This window comes from Hyperolius riggenbachi, chromosome 2 (genome assembly GCF_040937935.1).
Source record: "Hyperolius riggenbachi isolate aHypRig1 chromosome 2, aHypRig1.pri, whole genome shotgun sequence".
NCBI classification, from domain to species: Eukaryota; Metazoa; Chordata; class Amphibia; order Anura; family Hyperoliidae; genus Hyperolius; species Hyperolius riggenbachi.
In genome coordinates this window covers 250,891,505-250,915,665 of record NC_090647.1, presented here as the reverse complement: position 1 = coordinate 250,915,665, position 24,161 = coordinate 250,891,505, and the positions used below count along the sequence as shown (strand labels likewise).

The 24,161-nt window shown below is 41.6% G+C and overlaps 1 protein-coding gene across 1 annotated transcript in view; it reads right to left on the bottom strand.

Annotated features, from left to right (window-relative positions):
- MYBBP1A (MYB binding protein 1a) overlaps nt 1–24,161 on the bottom strand; it is an 80,033-nt gene that overhangs the window by 50,891 nt on the left and 4,981 nt on the right. The window contains exons 2-11 of the mRNA XM_068268498.1: nt 21,612–21,707; nt 17,497–17,580; nt 15,960–16,034; nt 15,337–15,444; nt 13,497–13,687; nt 12,479–12,646; nt 6,863–6,980; nt 3,360–3,649; nt 3,112–3,222; nt 2,006–2,131 (exon numbers count right to left, since the gene is read on the bottom strand). Coding sequence (XP_068124599.1) covers nt 2,006–2,131; nt 3,112–3,222; nt 3,360–3,649; nt 6,863–6,980; nt 12,479–12,646; nt 13,497–13,687; nt 15,337–15,444; nt 15,960–16,034; nt 17,497–17,580; nt 21,612–21,707 — 1,367 coding nt within the window. The remainder of the gene's footprint in view (nt 1–2,005; nt 2,132–3,111; nt 3,223–3,359; nt 3,650–6,862; nt 6,981–12,478; nt 12,647–13,496; nt 13,688–15,336; nt 15,445–15,959; nt 16,035–17,496; nt 17,581–21,611; nt 21,708–24,161) is intronic.

Here is a 24,161-nt window from a genome sequence, read left to right as displayed (position 1 = left end):
CGGATGCGTGTACCAGGCTTTAGATGCACCTAGGTTTACAGGGAATCGCCCCCCCCCCCCCAAAAAAAAAACAGGTGCAGGGGCGTCTTACAGACCCTTCTCTCCCCAAACCGTCTATCTAAAGGGGCCCATACACTGGTCGATTTCAGCCATCGATCGATCGAAATCGATCAAATGGGGAATTTGATAGAATCGATTTCGATCAATTTGATCTATCTGACAGGATGGAAAATCTAGGTCGATCTGCTGCTGGTAGCACATCGATGGCCCATAGAGTTGCATTGGATCTAGTGGTCCAATAATGCATTTAGATCGATTTCCAATAGATTTAATTCTGAAATCTATTAGAAATCTGTTCCTAGTGTGTGACACACATCAGATAGATTCCTGTCAGATTGGACTTGACAGGTATCTGACAGAAATCTGATGGTCGAATCTGTTGCAAATCTATAAGTGTATGGCCACCTTAAGCTACACTGCCCAGCTACACCCACTACACTGCCAGTTACACTAACTACATTGCAAGCTAAACTCCCAGCAACAATGCAAGTTCTTACCTACTCACCAACATGCTCAGAGTCCTTAGTCTGTCTCTACCAGCTGTAATCAGAAGATGCCACCACTATACACTATAGTTTTTCTTGGCCTCCTTTACTTCCTGGTTCATTGCTGCCCTCTAGCTGCGCATGTCATGTGTGACCAGATTACAGCTGGAGGAGACAGATGGGGGGCTTGGAGCGTGCCGCTGGACAAGTACCTTTGGAGTATAAGACTTTATAGACTTAAAGTGGATCCGAGATGAACTTTTACTCATTGCATAATTGTGTTCCTTTCCTATTGTTTATGGGGCATTCCTCAAGCCAAAACACTTTTTTGGGTTTGTTTTAATACGCTAATTCCTTATAAACTAAATAAACCACGACCACAGGTTTTCAGAGAGCCTTGGCAGTATCAAGGGGTCATGGGAGCTCAGTCTGTGCAAGGGAAGGAGGAGGTGTTACTAGCCATTGATTTCAGAGGCAGAGGGGAGGAGGGGGGGGGATTAGGTTTTTTTCACAGTCTGAGTGTTGATGGTGCAGATAAGCCTGCCTCTGTGTAATGTTTACAAACAACATGGCTGCTGTCACTGTATCACAGGAAGAAATAATCATTTTCTATTAAATCTGTTTGCAGCTAGATTTGCTGTGTAAACTATCTAAACTTTAGATAAGCTATATAGACAAGTTCAATGTTATAGTTCGTTTTTCATCTCAGATCCGCTTTAAGACTTTGTGTCACACACACACACTTTTGGGGGAGAAAAAAATGGACATGAAACCTGCTCCCCTCTAATACTATCATTACATGTACTAAGATGTTTAGTACTAACTAATAGGCTTAGCTGGACATCTCTACAAGTGCATCTCTAATGTCTGGTAAACACAAAGCAATTTCCCATCAGGTCAACGGGTCTAATCGATAAAGTACAGCATGTCCGACCTATTCCCAATCGAGAATGGGATCTATTTTGTGCAGTAGTGATCTGAAAATTGATCCTGTTCTCAATTGAGAGCAGATCAGACATATTGGAAATTATCGATCAATATTACACATTTAAATATAACTAATTTACAACAACAAAAAATACCAGTGGGGACATGATAGTATATACTGTAATGTTGCAGTTGCCGTGCTCAGTACAGCCGTTTCTTATAGAAGTCTCCTCATTCAAAATTGCGGTAGTCCCCTCAGTAATCCTGGCAAACTGACTTGTAAATCTTGCATCCATTCCAATTCTAGTCATGGGAATGAATTAGATGAGAGGAAAGTGGTTTTGTAAATCAAAGCTGCTACGCTATAACCAGAAGAGGTGGGACGGGCAGTGGGCATGTTGGAAACTGAATCTGTGAATTCTTCCGTTAAATGGGCTGTCCAAGTTAATCAAAGTGGGAAACACATTGCACAAACTGAAAAGCTCAGCAGTTTGTGCCTCTACTCTCTACAAGAACCGGATAAAAAGTTTCACCTGAAAAATGCATCGGCCACATGTGCACGTATTTTGTCATCCAAGGGTACTGATGGACGGGCTTCTGTTTCAGGAATGTCAGATGCAGTTTTCTTTACTTCAAAAAATGCATGAAATAAAATAAACCTAGAAAAAAAAAAAAAAAGATTTAGAACTGATAATGAGCAATATACAGCGCTGCGTAATATGTTGGCGCTTTATAAATACAATAAATAAAATAAATAGTATCTAGACATTTACAAAATGTCCATACATTACATTGTACACAGTACCAGAATAAAATACATCAGCTCAACCAAAAATACTCAACTAATATAAACAAAGGTCTTGTTTACATTCAGCTCAATGCAGAATGCACAGCAGTGGGTGGGTGCGTGCGCTGCCGGACTGCGCCTGCGCTGTCTGGATGCCTTACCGGGGCCAGTTGCGGACGAACCAGGCGGCGACTGAGGACGACGAGGGTGCGATCAGGCACCCCATCTCAGGTACACTTTAAGTGGCATACTATGGAAGAGGCTCTGCAGTCCTGGCTGCATAGCTGAACATCAGGCCTTACCTGATTAGCTCTTTCAGGGTACGGTTCCACTAGTGAGGTGTGGAATCGCCGCGGATTCCCCGCAGACGAATTTGCATGCAGGAGCGAAATCGCATGCGGTTGTATGCGAATTTTACCGCGAATTCGTATACGATTTCGCATGGATGATGCTGTGTGCAAATTTAACCATGTCAGTGCCTGTGTGCTTTTTCATTGATTTCATGTGAAATCGTATGCGAATTTGCATGAAAATTTGCATACAAAACTGCCATGTGAATTCCCTATTAAATACATTGTATGCGAATCGCATGTGGTATGTGCGGTGTCCGAATTCGGATGGCTCTGCTGTGCAGATTTTTCCTGCACAAGAAAACGCTCTGTTTTCCTGACACTTGGACACAGGCTCATTTACTTTTATTGGTTATGCGAATTTGCATGCGGGGAACAAATGCGAATTCGCGTTAGTGGAAACAAAACGCACCCTCAAACCAGTGCTGAGCAAGTCAGCATTCGCACAGCTAGTTTTTATATATTTCGATGATCTTTAGGCAAGAGTACATTACAAACTTACCGTGCAATGTCCATGACTTGATCTTCATCCCGTTTCACCTGTGAATTGTCAATGATGCTTGAAAGCCGAGGGACAATCCATTTTCTCATACGAAAAGCCATGATGTCAGTTCTTGAAGCAACAAAAACAAGAAATAAAACCACATACTCACAGGTACAGTCTATGAATGGATACAGTATTTACAGTAAAAGTCAATTTATGATCAACTTCTGATCTTCACAATGTGCAGATAACAGGCTTCCACTTACGTTATCTGCTGCTCCTGCTTCTCCTTCTGACGTTTCGTACTGAAATCCAGGCAGGCATTAATATCTGGATTAAGGAACATTTTCTTCAGCCACTCAATATATTTTTGCACAGCAGATGACTTTAGATGCCTGACCACTTTCCATGTGCTGGGAACCACTGGATACCCTTGGTTTGTAAGTGTAGAGAAACCAGTGAGAACAATCAGTTGCTTCTCTGCATCTTCACAGCTTTCCAGAAAAGCATCCACATAGGTCTCCATTTCAGGTGCAAACTTAAACCTGTCTATGGGCTGCGGAAAAACACAAAATAAATACAAAAATAAAAAACACCACATTAAATGTGTGAGGATTAGCACTGGTATGGTTTGTAAAAAAAAAAGAATTAAAAAAAATATTATAATATTATATATATATATATATATATATATATATATATATATATATATATATATATATATATATATATATATATATATATATATATATATATATATATATATATATATATATATATATATATGTATATATATAGATAGATAGATAGATAGATAGATAGAAGAAGATGGGCCCGAACGTTGTCCTATAATTCAAATCCTTTATTATAGACGTATCCAAAAGTCAATACACATAATCGCGCATCTCCAGCTTACATGTTTCAGACCTACTGGTCCTTAATCATAGCTGAAGTAAAAGTGACACAGGGTAGCCATATACACCCTCCTCCTGTGGAGGGGGCGACCCGAACCGCCGGGGATACACCCTCAAACTCCACAGACAGGAAGGGATATTAACAAATAGATAAAGGTAACATATGTCGGAAATTAAAAATCAGAGCCATTGTAATTGTATATACAAAAAAACGACATCTAATAACCCCAATCTAATACACATATAAATAAAACAATAAACCCAACTAAATATGTAGTAAAAAGTAAAAGAGCAGCGGGCTAGATAAACACATTGGGTAATTAGAGCTAGGTCCCAGTGAGAATTCAGACCTCTAGGAAGCCTGGTGCCCAACCTAAATATCCATAGAGCCGCACGGCTCTTCAGCTGTTTGGATATGTCACCACCCCTCGTGCTCAAAGATACTCTTTCTAAACCATGAAAAGAAAAAGAGGACATGTTGCCATGATGTACCTGGCGAAAATGTTTTGCCACATTTGAAACATTCGTGCTCAACCAGCCCGGCCCACAATAATGTTCCCCTATTCTGGCACGCAAAGGTCTAGTAGTGCAACCTACATGTTGTAGGGCACATTCACTACAAGTAACCAGATATATGACATGTCGGGTGCCACAGTTGATAAATTGTTTGATGGGAAACCTACGGCCATTAGAGGCAGAAATAGCCTCCCGAGTGCGAGTGTGGACATTACAATAGCGACATGTCCTCACGCCACATCTATAAGAGCCCAATGTATTGAGCCAAGTAGGGATCCTAGGCCTGGAATCATATAGGCTCGGGGATAACGTTTGGGCCAAGGTGGGGGCGCGCCTACTTGCAAATCGTACACCCTGCTGTAGAACACGGCGTAGATCCTCATCCCCCTCCAAAATTGGGAGGTATTTCTTGAGGATCGATACGATCCTGTTGTACTCTACACTGTAGGTTGTCACAAATGTGGGTTTTGGACTTCCAGCACCACCTTCACCTGTATTCTCCAGAATGTGTGTGTGTGTGTGTGTGTGTGTGTGTGTGTGTGTGTGTGTGTGTGTGTGTGTGTGTGTGTGTGTGTGTGTGTGTGTGTGTGTGTGTGTGTGTGTGTGTGTGTGTGTGTGTGTGTGTACACACATGTATACACACATGTATACACACATGTATACACACATACATACACACATACATACACACGTGTGTGTGTGTGTGTGTGTGTGTGTGTGTGTGTGTGTGTGTGTGTGTGTGTGTGTGTGTGTGTGTGTGTGTGTGTGTGTGTGTGTGTGTGTGTGTGTGTGTGTGTGTGCTACTGTACCATCATGGTGCTTAAATCGGATCTGAGATTAAAAACTAACTATAACAAGTAACTTGTCTATATATCTTATCTAAAGTTTAGATGGTTTACACAGCAAATCTAGCTGCAAACAGTTTTAATAGAATATGATTATTTATTCCTGTGATACAATGACAGCAGCCATGTTGTTTGTAAACATTACACAGAGGCAGGCTTATCTGTATCTTGAGCCATCAGCCTAATCCCCTCTCCTCCTCCCCTCTGCCTCTGAAATCAATGGCTAGTAACACCTCCCCCTCCTCCGGCCCAGAATGAGCTCCCATGAGCCCTTGCTACTGCCAAGGCTCTCTGAAAACCTGTGGGCGTGGCTTTTTTTAGGGAATAAGAGTATTAAAACAAAAACAAAAAAGTATTTGGCTTGAGGAATGCCCTATAAACAATAGGAAAGGAACACAATTATGCAATGTGTAAAAGTTCGGATCCACTTTAACATCACTCATCTTCTTAAAGAGAACAAGATATGTTTGGGGGGGGAAAGCTTTTATACATACCTGGGGCTTCCTCCAGCCCCATAAGCCTGGATTGCTCCCATGCCGCCGTCCTCCGCTGCCTGTATCCGCCGGTACCGGGTCCCGTACTTTCGGCCAGTTGGAGTAAGCACGCGGCCAATTTTCAGCATCACAGGGGCCCCCTCCATATCCTTACGCGTGTGGCTGCATACTGCGCAGCCGCATGCGTAAGGGTATGGAGGGAGCCCCTGTGCATGCGGAAAATTGGTCACGTCCGCCGGAAGTGACGGGACCCGGTACCGGCGATAGAGGGAGCGGAGGATGGCGCGTGGGAGCGATCCAGGCTTATGGGGATGGAAGAAGCCCCAGGTATGTATAAAAGCTTTTCCTATTTTTCGTGTTCATTCCTCTCTGGTTCCCTTTTAAAGTGGTCTGAAAGCCAACATTTCTACTTTGCTCTAAAAGATTCCTCACAGCTTGAAAGCTACTATCCCAGAAAATTTTTTCTAGCAGAACATCACTGAAATGGTTTCAACAAAGCACTTTCTCCTGCTATTCAGCTTCAAATCTGCATCCAAACTGGAGATAACAGTATCTTTTTTACTTGTTAAACACAAACGTATCAACACTGGAATGTAAACATACACTCTCTGAGAAACTGTCTATGCTTCAGGCACACACAGTTCAGAATAGCTCACTGGACGATTTTAATATATAATAAAGAGCAGTTATAATAGAAAAAAACAAATTCAATGCAATGCCAGCTTTCAGGGCAAGAAAAACTACACTTTGGAAACTTGTACTTTGTAAACAGACAATATTACATGTGCACAAAAGCAAATATAACTGTTTGAGTGACATCACATCTATGCACTCGCAGTCTGTCATCTGCACTGTTTGAGCGGCTGCAGGAATGACTCAAAGCGGAGGCAAGTATGGCATTTCCACCACACAAGTTGTTTTTTTTTTTTACCTTGCTAGGAAACAGGCTTTAACTACCACTCACATCCCAAAGTATAAATTGCAATGAATAGGTTCTTACCTGAGTTGAGACCACATGAGTTCCATAATTCAACATAACTTCACTTCTAATAATAATCTGTAATTGCTTTTTATCCAGTAGAGGAAGAGCGGCACCCAGAAGCCTGTAACACATGTAACTGAAGAAAAATACTCAAATAAATGACACAAAAAAATAGATCTATGCAATACAGATGCGCTCAAAGTTCACTACTAAAATTCTGAAGTTAATGTGCTCACCCTTCTGTAAATATGGATACATATAAGGCTTATAAGAAGGGTGCAAATAAAGCCTCTTTTTAAATATTTGCCTTAGATTAGCGTGAATGCATATAATGGCCTCAATTCACTAAGCTTAACTCCTGTCTTTAATAACGCTTCTGAGCTGTTTTACAGTTATCACCATGGTGATATAATTGTGATAACTGTAAAACAGCTCAGAAGAGTTATTAAAGACAGGAGTTAAGCTTAGTGAATTGAGGCCAATGTCTAGGTAAGTTGGGACATTTATCCATCAGACCTGTATTCTGGAACTGTGTCTTTTTTTGAAAGAATAATTTGTATTGATTTTTTGGAACTGTGTCTTTAGCAGCTGATGCACTGCTCACCCAACATCCAGAATGGAGTCATCACCTTCTGTTACAGAGGTTGGGGCATCAAGAAATAATTAAGCTGAACACTTCCTGTGCAACCTTAGCATCAGCACCCTAATTGGATGAAAAGGCTTGTCAACTATTTTTTCCCTGAACATGACTATTAACATGAGCTTCTAATTTACGTTTCTCTGATCAGGGAACCCATCACACCTTCAGTGCATCTCCCAAACAACACATTGTGCTCCCAGGTCATTAATGCACAAAAGAGTTTAACTAGCATACATTTTTTTTTTATAATTTTACTCTTATTGTCATCTGCACAGCTACTTCCTGCACTAAAAACCTTATGACAGTGTATTGCAAAAGTGGCTGACAAATGTTTGCTTTTTAAAGCAGCAGCAACAAAACCACATATATACTGTAACAGAAAAATATCAAAAATATTCGGGGAGTCCAGGCAGTTGGCGTTTTACATACAGCTCGCAGAGTGGAGCCTTGCTGCAAATTCAGCTGCAAGTGGCCCACTGGATGTCGGGATTACATCAAGTTTTTACATCTATGGTGCAGTTTGAGCATGCGTCTCTGGAGGTTTGGTTACTACAGGATAAGGTACTGTGAGCTTTACAATCTCCTGGCTACACTGATTCTCAGACTTTGCTTGTTATTTTGCGCTGAGGTAATTGCAATCCTTACATATATACTGTAAGTAGATAACTACTTGCTCTACTTACATAACAGATGTATTGTACTGTCCATGTTTTGATTTTAGTGAATTTTATAGAGTAAATAGGTTCCCTCTGACTGAAGCCAATACTGATGCAATTTCCCCCTTACTCTTTTTTTCTCCTAGAATCTGCTCTGGCTAGCTTGCTTTGTAAACATGTGAGCACAGCAAGTTTAGATTTCAGCCTGTCACAATGAACTGCCCTCAGCCAATCAGTAAGGAGCAGGAATGTGGGAGGGGAGATGACAAGTTTCTTTCTTGACGGCAATGTACCAAATGGAGCCAGGCTGACAGATGAGATTTATTACAGCAGAAACATTTCTAAATAGATTGGAGTGCTTGCAATGCAGAGTAAGCCTGCAGGCTGCATAACAAACAGAGCAGTGGGTAAATGGAATTTTATGTTTTGGGCGACAATCCCTCTAACTATTTCTGCCGCCCGGACGTGAAGCTCGCGGGTGTGCCCCCGTGGTGTCACCCGGTAGCCCTGGGATGAATGAACGGGAACATGGTTCCCGATCACCGATCCGTCTCACAAGCAGAAAAACCGAAGCGCTCTTACAAGAGGCTTCAGTCTTTCTGCCTGGAAAAATTTCCGCATCCCCCTTGTGCTTCCGCTTAGCGAGAAGCACAAGGAGGGAAAAAAAAAATTCAAGGTGGCCATCTTGTGGCCAAATAGTAAAACTACATCTACATATTTTTTACATTACAATTTACACATATAACAACATTAAAAATGAACTGTTTATTTCCCACACCAAAATATTACCCAAATAAAAAATTTTAATGGGAAAAAAAAAATTACAATAAAAAAAACCATAAATAAATAGTTACCTAAGGGTCTGAACTTTTTAAATATGCATTTGAAGGGGGTATACTACAAACATTTTTTAAATGATAAGCTTGTAAATAGTGATGGACGCAAAACGAAAACAATGCACCTTTATTTCCAAATATAATATAGGCGCCATACATTGTGATAGGGACAAAATTTAAATGGTGTCACAACCGAGACAAACGGGTAAATAAAATACATAGGTTTTAATTATGGTAGCATGAATTATTTTAAAGCTATAATGGCCGAAAACTGAGAAATCATGAATTTTTTCAATTTTTTTCTTATTAATCCTGTTAAAATGCATTTATAAAAAAATAATTCTTAGCAAAATGTAACACCCAAAGAAAGCCTAATTAGTGGCGGAATAAACAAGATATAGATCAATAAATTGTGATAAGTAGTGCTAAAGTTATTAGAGAATGAATGGGAGGTGAAAATTGCTCTGATGCATAAGGTGGAAAATCCCCGCGGGTTGAAATGGTTAAAGTGGACCTGAACTCTTGCACAGGACAGAAGAAAAACAGAGAAAGGCCCCCTGTATGTATTTAGAGAGTTTAGCCTGTTTAATCCCCACTCATTTGTGTCTAATCACAAGTTGTTATTTGATCTCCCCATGTCACATGACTGCCATGGCAGAGATGGCAGATAAACTCATTTGAAAGCACAAGCTGTTAGCAATATGTCGTGGCAGCACGGTGGCGTAGTGGTTAGCACTCTCGCCTTGCAAAGCTGGGTCCCCAGTTCGAATCCCAGCCAGGTCAACATCTGCAAGGTGTTTGTATGTTCTCCCCGTGTCTGCGTGGGTTTCCTCCGGGTACTCCAGTTTCCTCCCACATCCCAAAAACATACAGATAAATTCATTGGCCTCCCAGTAAAATTGGCCCACACTATGATACACTTAATACACGATACATACATAGACATAGGAGTATGGTAGGGATTAGATTGTGAGCCCCTCAGAGGGACAGTTAAGTGACAAGACAATATACTCTGTACAGCGCTGCAGAAGATGTCGGCGCTATATAAATACTAAATAATAATAATAATAATAATAATAATAATAATAATAATAATGTCTGCTTCCTTGAATCAGGAAGTAGAAAAAGTGCAGATTTATTTTAGGATTTGTATCAGCTGTAACAAAGAAATGTTTTTTTGTTTATTAGGTTATTATGCTGTTGTGTATCTTTTAGAGCAGAAAGGAAGTTCTGAGATCAGGTCCGCTTTAACAATAGGAGTTGCATGCAGTCCTGCTAAACATTTTTGATTCAGCTGTGTATGAATCGCACCAGAAAACAGGCATGCAGTCAGTGTGGTCAAACTTTTGTCAGAGCCCCGGATTTGATTACTACTTTTTGGTGTGTGGCTTAAAAGTACTGGCAGCAAAGGATCAGCAGGACAGCCAGGTATCTGGCAGTGTTTAAAGTGAACCTAAGACGAGGGTAAAAGTTTTATACATACCTGGGCCTTCCTCCAGCCCCATCTGCATGGATCGCTCCCTCTAGGCTCTAAAGCCTCCTACATTGTCTGGTATCAACCCTGTTCTCTGTGACCAGTCGGGTGTACAGCGCATGCGCAGCCCTGCCGCGCTCCCATCACCGGGAGCATTCTGCTACAGCCGCGGGAGAGACGGGGAGCGCGCTTGGCCACACTGCACCTGCGCCGACTGGCCACGGAGAAAGGGGCTGATACCGGACGACCTAGGAGGCTTTAGACCGCGTAGAGAAAGCGATCTGCGTGGACAAGGCTGGAGGAAGCCCCAGGCATGTATAACATTTTTATCAACCCTTGCGCCTTAGGTACACTTTAAAAGCCAATAAAAATGGCAACCTAGACAGGAGGCAGAAAAAAAAAATTTAAAAAAGGTGCTCAAACTCACTAGTGCCCATTATAAAGTGGTCAATCCCCCAAAAGGGGTTATATATAAGGCAGGGGTATCCAAACTTTGGCAATATCGCCATTCTTGCAAGTGATAGGGGGCCGAACTAGCTAAATTAAACACAATTTTTGATGATTGTCATTAGGTATACTATGCCTGGTACATTTTGTGAGATAAAACATTTCCACAGTAAACAACCCATGTACCATGTGCAGCTGCTAATCAGTGGCTTTTACTTCAGCTGGCATAGTGGTGGCGGCTACTTCTACAGTAGTGGCTGATAACAGATAACCTACAGGCGATGGGGAGGCAAAACAGTGACAAGGTGGCGCCTGCAGGCCGCATGCTATTAACAATGGTAGAGAGCTTTGAGGCCACCAGAAAAGGCTAGGCGGGCCACATTTGGCCCCCTGGGCCAGAGTTTAGACATGCCTGATATCCTACCTAATAAAACCCCTGTGTCTCTGCGTCCCATGTCAGTGTGTGTGTCCCTGCGTCTGCGTTACTGCGCATGTGCCGCAGGGACAGCCGTTGCTGGGATGGGAGCAGGACAGCCAGGGGACCGGCTGGGCGGGCTGACAGGTGGTGGTGACAGACCTAGAGCACGTTATTACACGGGCTAAGGTCGCTAGTAAAGGATATAAAGTGTGTTTGTCCTGGTGATTCCTGAAAAAAACACATTGGCCTCGATTCATAAACAGCAGTGCGATAAAAAAAATCTTGTCGGGAAAATACCGCACTCGGTATTTTCCCGGTCTGTGTGCTAATTCATAAAGATTTCCCCAGCTGCCCTTGGAGGTCGGTAAATTACCGCAGCCCATTGAGCGGTAGAGTAGAGCAGTGTCTCGATTCTCTCTTTGCCCTGCAGAAATGAATCACACAGACGGCTCTCTCTGGCTCTCTCCACTGAGGACTCAGACAGATGAGTCGCACAGTCTTTCCCTGCCTGCTGAAATGATTCACACAGAGGGCTCTCTGGCTCTCTCCACAGATGAATCAAACAGACTTCGGCTCTCTGCACTTTGCATTCATCAGAGCTGTCGGTAACTTGTTAAGACCTCACCAGAGGTGTCTGTAACTACCGCCAGGCTTACCGCTTGTTGCAGGCTTTATGAATTGACATTTGCTGACAATTTACTGACATGTGTTGTCGGTAACTGCAGCCAAGTCGGTAATTTATCTCCCTGGTCGGTAATGTCAGCTTTTCATGCGGTAACAGCCTTTATGAATTGACATTTTGCTAAGTGGTCGGTAAAGTCTGCTGTTTTCAGCATTACCGCATGAGGTAATGCTTTATGAATCGAGGCCATTATCGGTAGGTTTGAATAAAGACTATCCATACACTATTATATTTGTTGCAGATCAGGAAAATTATCACCATCTCACTGATATGAATCAATCTCCAGATCTACTACGTAGCACAGCTCAAAAATGAAAAAGACAACAGCTGAAACTAAAATAAATTGAATTGCCATTAGCTTTGCACTGCCCAGTGTAGTACAAAGCTTACAACGCTATGCTACAATTGCTTGATTTTTGGGAAGAGTAAAACCTAGGTTACAATTACACTGCAGCTGCCATGTAAAGTTCTGAATACATACACGCATGGTCCAAATTGTTCCTGCATCAGGCCGTTCTCCACAGCCTCCTTCCAGAACAGTTCAAAAGCTTCCTCCTTCACAGCGATCTTCATCACATCCAGCGCTACAGCCGGGAGACATCGCTCCTTCTTCACAGACTTGGCAGCCATTTTTAACAAATCCACCAACCTTGTTTAAAACAAAATATTACCATTTAGTTATGAAATATGAAATTGTAAAAGCCAGATAATAGAATGACCACATGCCACAAAGTGGACTAACAATATAACTTATCCAAGACTCACAAACGAGAACTGAGGTGGTGAACAGATCAAACACCTGTAATGGTCAAGTTTTTTTGTAAAACCAACCTGATGCTAAAGAGGACATTTATTTTTTTTTAAATAATGGCTGTCTTGCTGATCTTCTGCCTCTAAACACTTTCCAGCCATAGACCCGGAACAGGTCAGGTGGTCTGACTGGAATAGTCGCATGCTTGTTACAGACACTACTGATGCCAAGCAACTAGTATTGTTTAAAAGAAAATGAATATGGCAGCCTCTATATGACTCTCGTCTCAGGTTCCCTTTAAACTCAGCTGTAAGGCCCAGTTCACATTGGCACGGATGGAAAACTGTTCTGTGTAAAAACGGATTTATAGAATGGATCAGTTTCTAAAGGCATCAGTTTTCCATCTGTAACCCTCTGTTCCATTAGCGGGCAGTCAATGCGCGACATCCATCCAGAAAAATCGCTGCAAACTTGCAGTCCCTGCAGCAAAACGGACAGAAGGGATCCATTCAAACAGACCAATGAGAACCCATCCATTACTTACTATTGGATCCATTCACATCCGTTTCATTATAGTCTGCATTCGTTATATGAAGCCAATGTGAACCGGGCCTAACATTCATGTTTAAAACACACTTTACTTGCACCAATTACCATTGCAGCAAATCAGAAAACTACAACTTTACAGTGTTGAGCATGTTATCCAGCTACTAGGAGCAAAAATAATCCTGCCCACTTCTGCTCTTACTTTGGCATGTTATCCTGTGTGACAATAGTTGATGTCCCCAGCAGCTTCTTTAGCTTCTTGGGTTTCAGTACTCCTGGAAACTTCTGCATGCCCACAAGCAGCAAGTGCAACTGTTCTGGAGTGCTGAATGCCGATGTCAGGTCAGAGCGCAACACCTCCAATAACACTTCTTCAAACGTGCCTTCTGGGACCTGTGGGTTCAACAGACAAATCGATAGATCTGTGCACCCCCAAAACATATGGTATGTCAAGCAGATGTAAGCTACAGCTTACGGAATTTAATGATTTAAATAAGATTTGACATGCAAATTAATATTGTGATTAACAATGCATTTACTGCAATTTATAGTGCATCACACTCTGGGACAAATGTACGTCTCATGTGTATATATTTTGAATCTAACAATTTTTTGATAGTGGTCCCTTAGGGGCTCTTCTAAGTATGAGGTGGAAAGGTTGGAGGGGTATTTCTGTTTGTTAGGTGGGTGGCTAGAAAAAGGTAAAAAGCACTTGTAGGCTATGATTCTATCAACTTGATAAGGTGTAAAAAAAAAAAAAAAAAAAAAAGGAAGAGGTGTACTAAAATGGTTTAAAAACAATTACAAATACTGGAAAGGAAATTTAGTTTTCTTAAGTGTAGAGTTGTTGGGACATCTTATTTTCTTACTGCTTTCCACAGATGAGAGATATCTTTCTTACACACCAATACGCCATGAGAAGAAAATTCAACCAATGCTCAGATTCTGGATTAAAATAAGGAAAACTACTACTGTGCAAAGACAGATAAGACTTCAAAGCTTCCAAATGTACTTTTTAGCTGGATTCACAGTAGTGCATTGCATAACGCACATGTTAAAATGTGTGAGAGCTGCAATGGAGACTGGACAGAAACATTAATTCAGAGCCTGCATGCTGCAAGTTAGAATAACGCAATCTGTTACAACGCAGTACTAAGAATTGTATGGGCAGTGAGTTGACATGCAGAAATATTCTGCAACATAACTGATGCGCTGAACTAGCCCTTATCCTTGTAAAGATCTGGTTCAGGACAAGCTTGAACCAGAAGCTGAATTTTAGTAGAATTGTCTTCTCATCACCACATATAAATTTTTGTAACTTTGAAACAGCGTTGTCATGTTTGTATTATTGCATCTCATTTCCTTTTCTAAGTATCACAGTCATGGGGATCTGAGGGTGAGGACGCGAGGGAAAACCTTTCCAAATCCTCCCCAAGGCAACAGTAAAACAAAAGTCAAGAGGTTGTCTGCATTATTAAGCTGGCCATACACTGATCGCACTATCAATGTTAGAGTGTATATTTTGCAATAAAACAGTTTATCAATGGTATTATCAGGCTCCACACACTGGAACCAACATCTGACAGATTTGTGCTATCAAACTGTTCAGAATGTGAGTCATAATGCCAACCCTCTATCCCCTCCACCAAGCTGACGATGCACATGTTCACTGGATCGATCAAAATATAACTGAACAATCTACTGAGATGTGTTTTATACTGGCTGTTTTTCAATTATCTGTCAGACATTGGTCGTTTCTAAATCCATCACAAATGTGCACCGATTTTCATTAGATTCAAGAATTGAATCAAAAGGTTGATTGTACACAAAAATGGAAAAGTATATGGCCACCTTAAGAGATTTCAAAATAGTCATGATAATGAACAGTATCCACCTGCAAAACCATGCTGTAAATGCATGTAAAATCAGCAAATAATGGGGGGAAAAAAGAAGAGTTAATCAATTAACTACTTATATGAGGTTTGCTAAAGTAGCTCTATAAAATGCAGGCGATATCTGAAATACAAATGTTAATTTTTCACCTCTGACAGAATGTCAACCAAAGTCTTCCTGGGCAAATCCTTGAGATGTTCTCGATACTGGGCCAGGCTCTGCAGGAGTTGCACACAATGAAGCAGTGCTTTTGTATCCTATTCAAAAATAAATGTGCCAAAACCATTATATTAGTAAGAGATGCTCTATTATGCTACAATACTACAAAATCAGCCACTTTAGAGAAATATGATAACAGGAAACTAGGACACACCCCTTAAACTTTTGTTTAGGTTTTATTTAATGAGTATGGAACTTCCCTCAATTCTTATCAATTACACAACTGTATTACACATCTCATACCAAATGGACAGGAAAAAAAAGAGGGAAATAGAGGTCTACTGCATCCATTGTTCTAGGCCCTAGGGCACTGAGCAAAAACGGATTTGTCTAAACTCTCTGAGGCAGTATAGCCCTGGGGAGGAGCTACTCAGTATTTTGTTTCTCTGCCCGGGGACAGGACCAATTCCAGAGGTCTGCTGTGTCCTCCAATAAAACGGTAAGAAATTTACAGTGCTCTCTGCCACAAACTCTACTAATCTATTAAAAAAATACTCCTAATGGTTTAAACAGGGAGAATCCTAATTTCCCTACAACACACTATGAATATTACCTTGGTAAGACGACCAGACTGGAACAAAGCGAGCACACCAAAGAAGTTCCCGAAGGCAGCATTTCTCACCCATTTCTGAAATATGATAGTTTACATTATAGTTTTGGAATGAATCATCTATATCAATAACAGGTCATTTTGCAAAACATGCAGCAGCAACTACTCACAAGTATTCTCTATACACTTATAAGCAGAGATTCCACCCCTTTCCCTCAGAGAACTAGTAAAAATGGCTGACGTTCAACCCCACCATCATCATCCTCACAGACACATTATCTGCCCATTGGTCTCATTCTTCAGTGTGGTACACCCCTATACTTCAGATCTCATAGCCACTGATGACGTTGCCCCGTGTAATACTTATATATGATGATGCCATTTAGTGGCCAAAAGATCTTAACTGTATACAGAGTATACACAGTGCACAATAATTATAACCACTACATATATAAGTATACTTGTCTATTGCTAACCTTTTCAAGTATTTTACATCTTTCTTATAAAACTAAGGGCTGGTTCACACTTGTAGTAAAAACGTATCAGTGGCTCCGTTTTTCAGCCCGGATCAAAACCCGAGCCACGGATACCAATGTTAAAAATAGCAGCCACCTTCACAAAATGGATCTGTTTGCATTCAGGGGGATCAGTTTTGAAAACCTGAACGGACAGTCCGATTTGCTGCATTTTCATGGACCCCGGATACACAGAGGGGTAGTGAAAAGCAATGACAAAACGGATCCCCCTCTAAACAGGCATAATTTGACACAGAACCTGATCCGTTTTCTGTGTCCCCCCCTTCCCCGCTCGCCCTACAGCTAAATTTCAGCATAAAATCATTGATGTATTAAACTGTATAGCCAAGCGGCGAGCAGGGAAGTTACTTCCTTGCGTCCCACTGCTCTCCGTCACTTCCTGCAATGCCACCCTCTGTAGTTCATTGGATGGCAATGACGTCACTGCCGTCCAATGAACAACAGTGGGTGCAGGGATGGATCTAGGGGGGGGGGGGGGCAAGCGGGTATCTTGCCCCAGGCGCAGTTTGTTGAATTCTTAAAAAGGCGGCAAAATGAATGGCAGTTTAGGCGCCAAAACCTGACCTTGCCCCAGGCGCAACTTGGTCTTGATCCGTCCCTGAGTGGGTGACATTGCAGGAAGTGACGGCAAGCAGTGGGATGCAAGTGAACTAAGTTCCCCGCTCGCCGCTTCGCTATACAGTTTAATACATTAATGATTTTATGCTGAAACTAGCTGGAGGGCGAGCGGGGGAAGGGGAGACCCAGGTAAGGGGGAGGCGACCCCCCTCCCCGCCGCTGCCCCCCCTTCCTGCCTGCTACCCCCTCCAGCATGGCTGCCACCCCCCACCCACAACCAGGGACGTTTCCATGGACTGGAAAGGCAGCTGCAAAAAAGGCCATTTCTCTCCAAACGGAGAGAAAAAAATGGTCTACAAAAATGGATCCTTTTCAAACGGATCCGATCCGCAACAGACAAGTGTGGACCTAGCCTAAGGGAACGATGGATTCATGTGAATGCTCACCTTTTTCACCCTCTGAAGATTATACTTCTCATCGATATATTCTAAAACTGTAGCCAATGGGACTTCTTCAAAACACTGCACAACCTTTGTGAGAGGAAAAAAAAATTTGCTTCCATAATCAAGCAAGTTTCAGCAAGAATAAATTCACAACTACAGACTTTTTTCTGAACTAGGAACACACAAAAAAAACCAAAATAATGAAATATTGCTGTGTATCTACAATAATGTTTAAAGATGAACTACATTTTTTAAACTAAAAAGAAAAGAAAGATGAACAAAATGTTGATGTAAAAAAAAATGAAGCTACATAATATAATTTCCTTTTTATGATAACTAGCCCTTCACCCAAACAAGCAAATCAGATCTTTTAGTAGCTGACACAGTCAACCAGCATGCTAATTGTTCAGAGACTTCATAAATATAACCTCCTGGCAAAGCTAATTTGCATTTTAGGATAATGTTTGTGCTCATCAGTATCCACCACTACAAGAAGCTACTGCTCTATCTACCATTTATAGGAGAGTGCTTATTTTTCTCATAGCAAAGTACCTCTCCCAAGTCTGCTGTAATTTCTGCTTCATACTGCTCTCTACAAAAAAAGAACAACCCGCAGTTGTCTCTGAAATAACTTAAAACTGACAAATTACTGGTTAATATTTTATTTATTTTTTAAAAGGCATAATGTGACTGAAATTTCCAATGGTTTTCTAACCAAGACTGGAACAGAAACCACTCCTTTCCTATTCTCTTGATACAGGAACCAGCACATTTTGTCTGACCACGTCCAAAACAGTGAGCTTCAAAGTTTCCAGATCACTTGGAAGGGTGGAAAATATAGACATCAGGATTTCAGCATAGATCAGTGTTGGAGTTGTGGTCACTGTTCTCACTGATAGAACGTTATGTAGGTCCTACCTTGGAAATGCAGCTTTTTAGAAAGAGAATGGACCCAGATCTGCAATGTCCTATTAGAGTAGCTGTAGGAGGAGATGGGAGGTATATTTCTGACTTCCTACTAGAGAATATATTCAGGCACTGGTTCCTCCCCTAGTACATCTTCCCCACCTCAGGCCAGTGGCGTAGCTAGAGATCATGGGGCCCCATAGCAATACTTTCATGGGGCCCTCAGATGGAGGCGCTCTTAAGCAATGCCACCTGCCCCTACCCTATGGATATGAGTTAATTGGGCAGTCTACATTCTCACGCAATCAGCACTGTACATAGTTCAGGGGTACTGAGGCAAAGTTTGAGTGTGGAGGAACACAAAAAGCTAATGGTGAATACATTAACCACTGATGGACCAGGGCTGTTTTGAATGATCTGTGCTGCGTGGGCTCTCCAGCCCGCAGCACAGATCATGTAAAAGGCAGGGCGATCAGACTTCACCCCCTTTTTTCCCCACTAGGGGGATGACCTGTTGGGGGGGGGGTCTGATCGCCGCCACTCCATGTGGCCATACGGGGGGGGCTCCTCAAAGCCCCTCTCCGCATCGCGATTCCTCCGTCCCTCTCCTTCCCTCCCTACCTCTCGCTCGGCGATGCGTCCTGCGCCGGCTCTAATAGGCTTCAGCCTATCACACGGCGGCGATCCCCGGCCAATTAGAGGCCGGGGATCGCCGATCTCCTTTACGGCGCCGTATTGATGTAAACAGCAGGATTTCTTCCCCGCGTGTTTACAATTAGCCTGCGAGCCGCGTTCGGAGGCTCGCAGGCTATTGACGGAGACACCCTTCGTGAACTGACATGGAACGGCCGCTCCATGTAAAACCACAAACGACCAGCCGCCAACTGTCGGCGTTAGCTGGTCGTTAATTGGTTTAAGAGAATTTGTACTCTAAAATTTTTACAATAAAAAGCCATACCATTCTATTCATTATGTTCTCCTGGGCCCCTCTGTGCTGTTTCTGCCACTCCCTGCTGCAATCCTGGCTTGTAATTGACAGTTTTAGGCAGTGTTTACAAACAAAAGACATGGCTGCTAACCAGCATGTGATAGGCTGAGAGAGGCTCAGTCTGTGACTCATACATGTATGTGTATAGCTTCTACCTATCACAAGCAGCGCAGCACATTCCTGCCTGAGTGCCTGGGCCCAACAAAGCTGCCAAAGGAAAGATGATTAGATAATATAAGAGATAATACAGCCACTGTGCAACTAGGAAAGGCTGCAGTAAGACAGACCACATTAGAACAGGTATAGGAACTTATAGGATAGATAAAATAAGGCTGAAAATGTTGTTAGAGAGGCCCATATGCAATTCACTTTTTCTCCTGTGTTTTCACCTAGTAGATAATATTTCCTCTCTAATTTATAATAACTTTTTAGCACTTTGCAATGGAAAAAGTACGTGAAAAAGTACTATAAAGTTATTTGGAGTATTAATTTGCTTGCTGGTTATTTAAAAGGCATTTTATTGACAAGTTTGAAAATTTCACCTAGGAGAAAACTCAGGTGAAAAAGTGAATTGCATATGGGCCAGAGTCTCTTTAAGTACCACCTGGGCCCCCTATGCTCTAGGGATGCATAGCAGCTGCTATGGCTATTGCTACGCCCCTGCCTCAGGCTGATGTTCAGGAGGAATGCCCAGTTGGTAATTTAAAAAAAAAAGTTACGAAAAAAAAGAAAATTGTAGAAACCAACTTACAATTGCTATTGCAAATATTAATTCCAGGTCACGTGTCACCAACCACTATCTGTAAGCTCTATGAAACTAAAGCCCCATCTACACAATACGATTCTTTGTGCAATTTGATTAGGATTCTATTTACGATCCAATTAAATTGGACATGTCCGATCAGGATTCGATTCGATTCAAATCGATTTGCCATTGTTTCGCAATTGCAAATCGAACTGAAGTGAATTGAATCTCGATCGGACATGTTGGATTTAATCGGATCGTAAATAGAATCGTAAACGAATCGCACAAAGAATCGTATCATGTAGATTGGGCTTTAGAGTTCTATCTACTGAAGGGATCGGAGTTGATGGGGCAGCCCAAGGCAAATTTTCCCTTTTGACAATTTGCAAAGTGGCAGACTTGTCTTTTAACACTTTAATCAAACATTACAGGGTCGATTATTCCTTGGTGATAACTGTTAGCTTTAAAAAGTGACAGATAAAAAAAAAATAATAATTCAGGAGTTAATATCCAGAGTTATACTGCCATGAAGGCACCAGTCAAATCACATACTTCCCTCATCTACTACATCTCCATGGCAGCATTGAATTCTAAAACATATCCATGGCAGCATAGAATTCTACTACATCTCCAAGGCAGCATTCAATGCTACTGAATCTCCAATAAGTAGAACAAAGGGGCTTTGCACATCCCTTAATAAAACTTCACTTTTAATGTAGAAATTTTAAAACGGCATACATTACATGTTCAGTACAATGCTGAGAGAGGTACTTAGGCTGGTGGGGAGGTTGACCTCCCCACCAGCCTAAGTACCTCTTGTTCAGTACAATGCTGAGAGAGGTACTTAGGCTGGTGGGGAGGTTGACCTCCCCACCAGCCTAAGTACCTCTCTCAGCATTGTACTGAACATGTAATGTATGCCGTTTTAAATTTTCTACATTAAAAGTGAAGTTTTATTAAGGGATGTGCAAAGCCCCTTTTTTCTACTTATTGGACTTGCTACTTGTACATTGGCTTTTTGCACTCCTGCAGTGAAACCTTCAGCCTTCCTGTGCATGTTTTGTTCTTTTTCTTTATTAATGTTAATGCTACTACTACATCTCCATGGCAGCAAACAATTCTAGTACATCTCCATGGCAGCAAACTATTCTAGTACATCTCCATGGCAGCAAACAATTCTAGTACATCTCCATGGCAGCAAACAATTCTAGTACATCTCCATGGCAGCAAACTATTCTAGTACATCTCCATGGCAGCAAACCATTCCATCCTGTAGTCCAAGAACGCTGTTTTAAGCAGAAAATGGGAAATTTAAAGAGAAAATGTAAAGGTTGAAGAGGTAGAGTGAGCGGAAAAAACAGGCAAGGAAAAAATTGCTGAAGATAAGAAAATAATGTTCCGGATTTTGCCCATTCCAAGGAATCCTGTTATGTGCGTTTCTCCATATCGTTATTTCCATACTCAAACGTGACTACAAACCTGAGCTAATGCCAAGCTGAATCCCGGACGTGCCGCTTCCCGTGTGGCAGCCAATCCTTCCACAAGCCTCTTGAAGGTGTACTTTAGCTCATCTGCCTGCAGAAAAGATTTAAAATGCAATTCATGATATAGCTTTAAAAGTAAGACCTATAGCTTCAACAAAACCCAATGCAAACCAAATCAGCTCTAAAAAAAAATAAAATAAAAATAATACATTAAAAAAAGAAGTCTATGCTTTACAGTTTTCAAGATCTGCAAGTAAGGTCATATTGCCTTTTTTATATGGACTTACATCTATGACAGGTGCTACATTCTGAGCTGACTGGCGTTTGATCCAAGCAAACAGTACACAAATAAAACACATAAATGTAGTTATTTTTATTCAGAAATGCAGTGGTAATGCACAGGATGAAACCTACTCCCTCCAGTATTACACTATGAAAATACAATAGTGTGACTTGTGGCACAATTACACTAGTACCCAAATGTTGATACTAACAATCCAAGGATTATCAGGTTCCATTAAAGCCATAACTTATTGGGATGTTAAAGGGAAACTGAAGTGATAAGTATATGGAGGCTGCCATATGTATTTCCTTTTAATTGATACCAGTTGCCTGGCAGACATGCTGATGTATTTGGCTGCAGTAGTGTCTGAATAAAACCAGAAAAAAGCATGCAGATAATCTTGCCAGATCGGACAATAATGTCAGAAACACTTGATCTGCATACTTGTTCAGGGTTCATGGCTAAATGTAGAGGCAGAGGATCAGCAGGATAACCAGGTAACTGGTAATGCTTAAAGGGAAATATAGTAGCCTCCATATCCCTCATGCTTCAAATGCCCTTTAAAGTGAAGCAGAGACGAAGCCCCCTCATGTATTTTACCATAAATATCAGTGGGAACATTAGATAGAACACCTACCCTGCTCTGTTTCATTCTTCTCTGGCTCTGCTATAATGATGATCAGCTATGATGATTCCTGAGCAAAGCCAGACTGAATGCTCAGTCAGGGATTTTATCAGAGATGATTATAAGCCAGCTAAGCAGTGAAGAATGAAACAGAAAGCAGGGTAGGCGTTCTCTCTAATGTTCCCACTGATATATATGGTAAAACACATGAGGGTGCTTCGTCTCTGGTTCACTTTAAATACACCAGTCAGAAACAGAATAGGTTTGTATGCCGGTCATTACAATGCCATTTAATGCTCTTCCTACTTTACAACATCACCTTCTAATGATGTGTAATGTTTTTCTTAAATAAAAAGCATTACATAGATATGTATTCATAAAAGTAAACCTCTAGATTTGACAGCTGCTAATTCTCAGGGACCTTTCACATTGAGGCGGTGTGGGGAATTTACCGCACCCCACTGCTAATCTATGGGTGAGTTCACACTCCCCACGTTGCGGTACCCTGCGCCGTAAGTGCCCTAACGCACTTCCAATAGCTACATTACCGTGTGGCTCCTGCATCGCGCCGGATGTCATGTAAGTCTATGGTAATGCGCAACCATTTTAAAGACCTGCCACAGTTATCAGCGTCGTGCTTGAGTGGAAGCGTATTTCAGAATTACGCTTAAGTGCACGTCATCGATTGCCGAACAGGAAGTGAGCGTCACTTCCTGTTTGTCCAGATGCCAGACGGAGATCATCGCCTAATAACGCAGGGATCTCTGAAGGCATGTTTTTGGAGGGCACCGCACTGTCAATCTACAGTGTGAAGCTGGCCTCAGCCTTTTCCCTGAAAATGTTATTGCCTGCCATACAGATCTTCTGGCTGTTGTGCTTTCAGATTCAACTGTATGCTTATCCCTTATGTTGATAAACAATTGTCTACTTTCCAGATTTAAAAAAAAAGGTATTCAATCTATAGAGCATCTGGCTCAATACCATTCAACATTATTGCGTCTGACATCTTCAATACTACACTTAACACGTACACACCTATCTAGGCTACATTCACAAAGTAAATTGTGTTGCATTCCTTGTAAAAAGAGGGATGTAATGGAACAGAAAACTCACACCATGTCATAAGACTGTTGCGTTGCATACAGTCAATGAAAATTAAGCTTTGCTGTTAACGAGCGTTTGTGCAATGCTTTGGGATGCCTTACTCCTTTAGATCGCACCGGCCACACTGTGAACATCATATAGGTTTTGCATTGTAATGTGGCTTTACGCTTAAAGCATTAGGATTAGCCATACCATGCCAAGGAAAAAAAAACAAAACACATATCTAAGTAGGTAAATATTTGATCTACTTGCATAACATGTATTGTACTGTCCCCATTTTGATTTCAGTGAATTTTATATAGTAAATGAAGAGAATTCTGTTCCTGGTGGAAACCATGTCTTTTGCTCACAGTTGATGCTAACTCCTGATGTCATTTCTGCCCTTAACTTTTTTTTTCTTTTCTCCTCCAATTGCTGAGTCACCTCAGCCTTGCTTGTAAACACAAGCGAGAAGAGGATCATGTTTCAGATAGGCAGCTAGGCAGGGAAATAAACGGAAGAGGAGGAATATATTATAGATAAAAAGAACCCCC